Here is a 9102-nt window from a genome sequence, read left to right on the forward strand (position 1 = left end):
TTGCTCAAAGACAGCTGGGATAGGCTCCAGCACCCCCGCGACCCTCGTGAGGATAAGCGGCAGAAAATGAATGAATGAATAACAGGTATAACAAGTATAGAAAAACAGGTATAGTTTTACATACAGAAAACAATTCTAAACGCATATAAATAGATGATGAATGAAATGATGAAATGAACATTGACGTGACTGTTCCCAAAGACACAGGAAGGCAGGGAGATCAACACGGACACCACCTTTCTGATTTGCCATGACTTATTTATTAAATTCAATATTATTTCTTACATTCTTCAAACACTTTTGAATGCCAACTCCAGATGTTATTGTTTCTGGTATTCTTCAAACACTACTGAATTCAAGAAATAACTCATAATTAATTAATTAATTTGGATGGGAGAACAGATACAGATAGTGGTGCACTCGCTCATCCCTAGTGTGTTGAACAACACACAGCTACTGTTTTCAAGACATGCCACAAGTATTAAAATGATAACAAGAGAGCAAGATTGTGACATTTAAAAAAAGTAAGTTAGCGTGAACGTCTAGCAGAGGCAGTGGGAGCCAGGCAAAATGTCTAAACAAAGATGCCAGTAAGTCAAATACGATTGAAATGTGACTGATCACATACGGCATAGATAAGCTATGTTGTACGGGCTACAATAATAAGGAACAAAGTTAATGTCAACACAAGAAAGGTCGCATACTTTTATCTAGTCACAAATACGCAACGGGCGATTCCGGTGCGTGTGAAACATTTGTAGGATATTTTTTTTTATTGTTTTCAAACTAATTTGGTCTATATGTGCATAAATAATAATCTATATATGTATCTATATAGCATATATATCCATCCATTTGATAGTCTGTCAATATTAATATAGAATTTTTATGCCATTGTTCCCTTTAAGAAATATTTGCCAATACAATAAATGTTTTATCACCAACATAACATCATTAATGGCAGACAGCATGCCTGCTCGTTGAGCCCATGAATCCAACACAAGTGCCAAAGCGGTAATCGTCTGCTTCTCTAGATTCTTCCCAAAGCCAAAAATGAAGTCAATAATAGTCAGTGAGTTCCAGTGTTTTACTTGGCAGGATAACATCGCACTCCTATTGCTGTAGACTGTAAAAACATATAATCAGCTCAGGCAATGTTGCACAAAATAAAAGTGTATATTGTTACTCATGTGCAGTCAAAGTTGGTGTAGTTCAATCTTATGCTTTTGTTGTCTAAAGTCAGAGGCTGACTCCATTTTGGCTATAATTACTTTATTTTTATGGAATAAGTAAGTCGTTTTGCAGAGGAGGTCGTCCATTTATGAGTAACAAGTTGCTCAACACCCCTACCTTTGTTTCACTGCATTACTATTTACCAAGCAATCAGTCTTCACATGAACACGGACAAAGGTTGATTAGTATCCAATCTTAGGGGAACAGTGCAAATAAAGAAAATAATCAGGGCAATGGGCAGCAAAGCAGGAAATTAGTGGAAAAACAAGAGCTGTGCAGATCCTGGTTTCCTGTTTTGGGGGAAAGGCAGGAGTGTGTTTGGGGGCCTGCGGTACAGAGACCCCATTGTGAGTAAGTGTGCTAAGGAGTATGGAGGTGGGGTCAGAACTATACACAGGGACAATTTTTCAGTGTTCAACCCCCCCAAACCACCTGCCCCTCCCTGAAGGGGAAAGCTAGCTTGTGAAAAAAATGGAGAAAAAGGAAACTGTAAAAATAAACGAGCGAGGGCCTCTGCTAAGATGGCAACCAGACAGGAAATGACACGTGAAACAAAAATGGTCTCTCTGACCTTTGTAAGGAACCAAGGTGCCAGTAAACTCTGCTTGCTTTAGTATTTTTAAAACATACTTCTAACCCACAGACTGATTTACAACAAGAGATAAATAGAATTACAGTAAAGACATTTGCCTCCAGAATGCAATGGCTTTCCATCAGAAAATTACAGGAACAGGAAATTCCTGATTCCAGTCTAGCGATAATGACCAGCCGTTCCCCGGCCTCAGTCATTTTCCCAACTCCCTCTGGGGCTGGGGCCTAAACAATGTCAGTGGAGCACTCCAAGCCCCTGCCGCTGTGCTCTCTGCTCTGCGCTTAATGTCTTCATTATACGCCCCTCACGGCCTTACAAGCATGTTGCTCCTCTACAGCCTGTCTGTGCCCAGGTGCTCATCACACGGAGCTGCAGACAAATGACTCTTCACAACAGCCGTGACCTAAGCCCATTCATCAGAAGGACATCATTGATGTGGTTTTAGATCAACATCAGATAAGAGCCTCATATTGGACATTAAGAGCACAGTCAAGAGAACGGAGCAACATATACTGTAGCTGCAACCTCCGTCCTTTCATTTTCTTGCTCAACATGCATGAAGCTTTGAAGTGTATGTCGTCTGATATTATCCTTACTTGGTGACAGCTGTTGTCTTCAAGAATCAAGACCACTGAGCTGTGAAGATCTTGCCAGCAAGGGCCGCATTGTGCTCCAAAGGGCACGCTGATAAGTCATCACCTATATATCAGCTGTGTTGCTACCGTTATCAGGCTGGTTGTACAGGCGCCTGTTTCTCAATTATATCGATACATACGTTGCATATTTCACATTAGAAAAGACAGATTGTTGATTATGAGTTTTTTTTAATGAAATAACATTGTCGCAAAGATATTCATCAAGAGATTGTTTATTTCTTTTGTTGCATCTTACTGAGAGTTATTGATATGCTCAATATGGCATCAGATATTTGGATGATAGTGGAATAGTCGAGAAATCCCTGGTGGTGTAATGGTACACACCAGGGCTCGACAGTAACGATGTACCGATGGCCCGGGGCAAGTTAAAACAAAATTCGGGCAAGTAAATCCAATCAGTGATATTCCTGTCGAGCAAGTGCACTTTGGCATGCCATACTGCCAAGAGTTTTTTTTTAAGCGGTTCTTGTTGGATTTTGGTAAAACACGGACTGCGTAATTCCAGTGATAATTTGCAAACCAATCCTTGCAAATCTTGAAATGGACCAATCAGAATTGTTTATTTAGACCGCGGTCCGCAGTCCGCGTTTTACCCACACCTGTTCTTGTTCGCGATCACCCAATCAGTGATCGTTTGACTACGAAAACATCTATCATGGCGTCCCTGCCAACATCGGCTAATTCTTCAACAACTCATTTATGACTCATGTCATTTATTATTTGATAAGCACAATGTTTATTCAATCATGAATGTACTTTTTTTATCAAGGCAAAGTGCCGAGAAGTCTCTTGACAATCCAGATTTCCATGCAACGTCATGATCTATGTAGGAAAACAACCACAAGAAATGATAATCATTTAATCTTTATTTGAGATTCTCATGTGTAGAGCCCTGCACACTCTTGCCTTTCATGACCGAGTTCATGGGTTTGATTCCCAACCAGGGTTGTGTCAGGAAGCGCATCCGGTGTGAAAACTAAGACAAGACTATTCACTTGCTCTGGTGACATACAAGAAATGTGGTGATCTTGTTTAGAGGGGTAATAATAATAATATGCATTGTCACTTCAGACTTGTTATACTATTTTTTTTCTTATTTATGTCATAATACCCAATACATCCCTTTCCTTAATGTCACACCAATATCATTTGGAGATGTTTGCAGCATACTGTGAATCCACACAGGTATGTGTCAGTACCTGGAGTGATTAAAATAGTACTGAGGTTGTGCATGCATGGTGTGGTGGTAGTATGAGTAGTATGAGACTGGTGAGGGGAAAATGCGGCTTTCAACAGAGAATCTCCCTAATGTCCTGGCTACTGCATCCTTTATAGAAATGGCACAGATAAAAGTTACATCCTGTATATGCTGGTGAGCTTCTGTACGGAAACCCCTCCTTGATGAAAATGAGCATTTTTTTTATGCTGCACACATCCGAGCATGTCCTGTTGATCAGGCTCCTGACCTGTTTGGACCTAACTGCTCCCATCAGACCATTAAAAAAACAACTCAAATCCGGGCTAAACTTGATTGTGGTGTGGAGAAATATAGATGTGAAATGGAAAGAGTGTGAATAAAAGTACAGTATTTATATGAAATTAGATCTTCAAAGGCAGAATTAATATTTATGGTGTCAGAAATGGCTACAAAAATAACATGTACTGTAGATTTTATACAAGGCTTATCTGGTCATTTTGGAGGCATGTTACACGCCTGAAGGCCAGGTGGCTGCTGGGATAAGATTTCCTATCAGAATGCAGTAGTATCCTGCTGGGTCCTGCTGGTGGAGCCAGGTTAGGCCATGAGAATCCTTCCCTCTTCCTTTTATTGAAAAAAAAACTGTTATAAAGCTTTCCTGTGAAGCGTCTTTGTGAAGATGTGTCAACATTGCCCCAGCGTGTATTTTATCATTTGATATTTTCTCTCACCACAGGGATCTCAAGCACAACTTAATCAGCACCATCGTGCCTGGAGCCTTCCAAGGCCTCTCTGAGCTCAGGAAACTGTAAGTGGATGTGATTCACCTTCCAATTCACAGCAGCAATCATATAAATGAGAATTCTGCAACTTTTAAGAGACAAGTTACGGGTTTAGACTCATCAATCTGTTTTAAATTGTACAGTACTCACTGGGCAGCTACATCATGGCAGATGGTAGAGTCATCATAACGCTGGACTGTAAACAAGAAAATTGTGGAGCACCATATTTGCGTTTGTTTGTCCTTCTGTGTCTAAGCAGGCCACCCTAAAAGAATACCATTTTTGATTCTGGATTAGGAAGAATAATTTGTTCTTCTTATATGTATTTTTAAAACATGGAGCAATATTTGCCCACCTATTATCCGTTAGTTGGCTACTTCCTGTTTCATTGGAGGATGACTTCAGGTGGCTGCAGTGTTGTCTCGGTGGTGTTGATGATTCTGTCTTAGAGGGAGTCTCTGCAGCCAGATATTTGTTTAAATGGGGTTCAGTTATTGTCTTTAATGTATAAGATGTGCGGCTCTAGACCTGCTCCATGTGTGTCTTTCTGTCACACTTGACAAGACCACACTGTACTATTCTATCTGCATTTTTACCACCACAATGGTAAGAAAGAAGGTCCAGAACAGTTTGGCTCAGGATGTGATAAGAACGCAGTTCCACTCAGGCTTGGTTGAGGCGTTGGTGAGAGCAGCGGTCATCTGTGCAGGCCCGCGTGATTTGCCTTCACTCCTCCCCTACTTGTGTTTTCCCTGCAAGGTCTGGGGCTTCTCAAAACAAACAGGGGGAGATAAACACATGCTCTGGACAGCTCTCTGCTGGGCAGTGTCAGACGAGCACCAGAGCACATCTCTCTAGCTGTGGCTATACATCACACTCGGGCCAGGGGCCCTGCTTTTGGTGATAAACATTTACTGGTGTTCCATGGAGCCATGTACTGTAGTCGAGATAAGGAGTAGGGGTGCTGATTAGTAGAATGTCGCTCTCCATTCCCTTTGGTACTACAAACCCATGGGAAGTAATATGCAGATCATAGAGGCGGAGTAAGAGTTCTAAAGATGGAGCAATGATATAACCTGTTAATCTAATGCATCAAAAGTAATCATTGAATGTTGGTCTTTTCACTCTTTTCAGTGACCTATCCAATAACCGCATTGGCTGCTTGACTTCAAATATGTTCCAGGGGTTGACTAATCTCACGAAACTGTAAGAGACCGTTTAAGTACTTGCACTTTCTGTGTCCTGGGAAACGTACCAAAAATAACTTACTTGTGTTTATCTCATTTCTGGCTGGTTAGGATCCTCTCCGGAAACATCATATCAACATTGGATGCAGACGTGTTTCAGGATCTACCATCTCTCAAACTAGTGTGAGTGTTTTGTGCCTTCCAAACTTCCAAATATACAACCCGAAATGTGTCAGGGTAAACAAGATTACTATAAATGTAATGGCATGTTCATAATGAGATTCACAACGCCAAATTCTGTGATTTCTGTGAACCCTGCGGCTTAATCAGCGCTGCCAATAACTTATAATCATGTTTAAGTAGCTCTTTCTCAGGCAGAGCCAATCACAAGCTATAAGAAAACTCATATCGGAAATCACAGGAGGTCATTACTCAATATAACAGTCTGGCAGTCCACCAGAGGGAGGCTCCCTCTGGCAGACAGAAGTAGCTGAATGAATCATTGCTTGATGCAATCATTGATGGCAAACTGTTAAAATTGTTGTTTTTTATTATAAGTCATATTTGTACTTGTATTGTACATTTCTTACCTACCTTTTGACAGTTTCTGTGTGATGATGATTTATACTAAATAATGACCTCCTGCGATTTCCAGTGGGTTCCCTTATCGCTTGTGATTGGCTCCTAATAATAATGAGCTACCTGGTCCTCACAGACTCTTTCACACCACAACATGTCCTTTTATGACATGGATGTATGCGGATTATATATGTGCACATCTATTTTGCACCGGAAATTATGGTAATTGGTGTTGACATCATGACATTATTGTGTCATCATTATCATTTTTTTTTTTGCTGAAAGAATCAATGTGATAAAAGTAATAAACAGGAAAATGATTAATTTAATTTTGATTGACTTGTGCTTTTTCAATAGAAACTTCAACTCAGACTACCTGTCATGTGACTGCGGGCTGCGCTGGGTCCCAGGCTTCTTTCGCAGCAGCTCTGCCCGACTAGGGGATGAAACCCTGTGTGCTTATCCAAGAACCCTGAGAGGAAAACCCCTCCGTGGACTAAGAGAAAGCCAGCTGAGATGTGGTGAGTGAATTTTTTTTACAGTCTTTTAGAAATGCAGCTCACTCAGGGTGACGTGTGCCAATCACACGTGTGTCTTGTCCATCATGTCAGATGGTCCTCTGGAGCTGCACACCCTGACACTGCTGCCCTCTCAGCGTCAGGTGGTCTTCAAAGGCGACCGGCTTCCTTTCCACTGCACTGCCGCTCTAGTGGACAAAGACACCACTCTGCACTGGCGTCACAATGGTCAGCTAGTGACCTCTGACCCTGATATGGGTGTCCAGTTGGAGAGCAACGTACTGCACGACTGCACCTTTATTACCAGGTGACAAAACTGCATCCGATGCACTCAGGCCTTGTTTAAACGTTTTCAGTGACGTGTGTACTAATGTGTGTCACATGTTACTTTATATGCAGTGAGCTTATTCTCTTCAACGTACATGTGGAGGCCAGCGGAGAGTGGGAGTGTGTGGTTACTACTGGGAGGGGCAATACATCCCGCTCTGTTGAAATAGTGGTGCTGGAGAACAGCGCCTCCTTCTGCCCAGAGGATAAAGTTGTCAACAACCGGGGCGAGTTCAGGTTGGTTGCAGTCACACGTATTAACGCAGTATGTTTACCTTTGCATTGTTCCCATTCTTCTCTGGTGAAACACTGCAGATGGCCAAGAACCCTGGCAGGCATCACCTCCCATCAGTACTGCCTGCAGTTGCGTTACCCCTCCTTGTCTGTAGAGGGGGGCGTGGAACAGAAGAAAGCCTCTCGTCTATGTGACCGCTTTGGAAAGTGGCAGGAAGGCAATTACACCAACTGCCACTACACAAATGGCATCACCCGTGTCCTGCATACTTTCATCCTGGTCAGTAATGCTGTCTTGTTTGTGCTCAGCATTTCTTGCTTCTTAAACACTATGGAGTCCGAGTGTTTTCTCTTTTATTTCTGTTGCAGAGGCCCATCAATACATCAAATGCTGTTACTTTGGCCCACCAAGTGCGTACATACACCCTGGAGGCCGCGGGCTTCACTGACTCAGTGGATGTACTCTATGTTGCACAAATGATGGAGAAGTTTATGGAATATGTCAGGCAGCTGCAAGAGGTTGGAGATTATTATCATTACAGATTGCAAATGAATGTACAGTACACTCACTGGTCATTACACAATCTAATGAAATTCAATGCTCAAAACTTCTGCCTTTGACTGACATTGTCAGATTTAATTTTCAATTTGAAATTGTTAATGTTTGTTATTGGGTGCCATTGATAGTGGAGTCCAGTTTAATATGATTGACTAGCAACCATGTTGCCCACTGTTTGCTATTTATCTCATTATAGTTGTAAAGGCAGAATTTTGGCTGTAGCTGCTGTATTGAACCACATTAGAATGTGCAGATGCACCTAATGAAGTGGGCGTGTCTTACATACATAATAATGCGTCTCTGTATTGGCTCCAGTTACCACAGGTGTTGGTAGAGATGGGCAGTAACCTGATGCAGGTGGATGATCAGATTCTTGCCATGGCCCAGAGAGAGAAGAGAGCCTGCAGCTCCATCGTGGGCTCTTTGGAGTCTCTGGCCTGGCCTCAGCTGCACAGTCATGCTCAAGATTTCTCCATGGTATTGTTTTTAATGAATTCTACCTTTGCTAGCATATAAGGTTCTGAAAAGTGTATTATTTGTACAGGTGTCAAAGAACATTGTGATGGAAGCACACTTAATTCGACCAGCCCACTTCACTGGCCTAACTTGCACAGCTTATGAGCGCCGTGAGGTCTCAACAGCTACTACGGGAGTGGAGATACCTGAGTCCACTCATGAGCAACAGTTTCGTTTTCGCTGCAGCACCGGCTCCCATAACACATCTCTGACCAATTTTCCCCTCAGGGTGAGTTTTGAGCATGATTGGTTCTGTATTTACAGTATTCAGTATTATGATGAATGTAAACATAATACATTACATTGTTTTGTTTTCTTGCTCTAGAATTCAGTAGCTGTGGCGTCTGTGACTTTGCCTGCTACCCTTTTCCCTTCCGATGCACCTGCAGACTGTAAGCTGCAGTTTGTAGCCTTCCGAACTGGAAGCTTTTTCCCTCTGACGGGGAATTCAAGCAACAGTGCTGGACATTCCAGAAGACGCAGTGTTAACACTCCCGTCATCTACGTAGGCCTTGGTGAGTTAGTAATCACTTGTTCAATTATGTTTTTTCTACACAAAATTAGATCGATAAGTCCATTATGAATAAACCCTTCTATTCTATTATTTAGAATATTAATAATATTACTTATTAATAAGAATATTAATAATATTAGAAGAATACGCACCACACGCAGCACAAGAACGCTTGACTGTTGCGACCATCATTAAGGATAAAGGTTA

General features: G+C 41.8%; 1 protein-coding gene across 1 annotated transcript in view; it reads left to right on the top strand.

The window, feature by feature from the left end:
• adgra2 (adhesion G protein-coupled receptor A2) overlaps positions 1–9102 on the top strand; it is a 42303-nt gene that overhangs the window by 29305 nt on the left and 3896 nt on the right. The window contains exons 3-13 of the mRNA XM_058070174.2: positions 4416–4487; positions 5596–5667; positions 5760–5831; positions 6585–6748; positions 6839–7052; positions 7145–7309; positions 7388–7586; positions 7676–7825; positions 8181–8342; positions 8410–8610; positions 8707–8896. Of these exons, the coding sequence (XP_057926157.2) occupies positions 4416–4487; positions 5596–5667; positions 5760–5831; positions 6585–6748; positions 6839–7052; positions 7145–7309; positions 7388–7586; positions 7676–7825; positions 8181–8342; positions 8410–8610; positions 8707–8896 (1661 nt within the window). The remainder of the gene's footprint in view (positions 1–4415; positions 4488–5595; positions 5668–5759; positions 5832–6584; positions 6749–6838; positions 7053–7144; positions 7310–7387; positions 7587–7675; positions 7826–8180; positions 8343–8409; positions 8611–8706; positions 8897–9102) is intronic.

The sequence above is a fragment of the Doryrhamphus excisus genome, linkage group LG3 (genome assembly GCF_037039965.1).
Source record: "Doryrhamphus excisus strain RoL-2023G ecotype Guam linkage group LG3, RoL_Dexc_Guam_v1.1, whole genome shotgun sequence".
NCBI lineage: Eukaryota > Metazoa > Chordata > Actinopteri > Syngnathiformes > Syngnathidae > Doryrhamphus > Doryrhamphus excisus.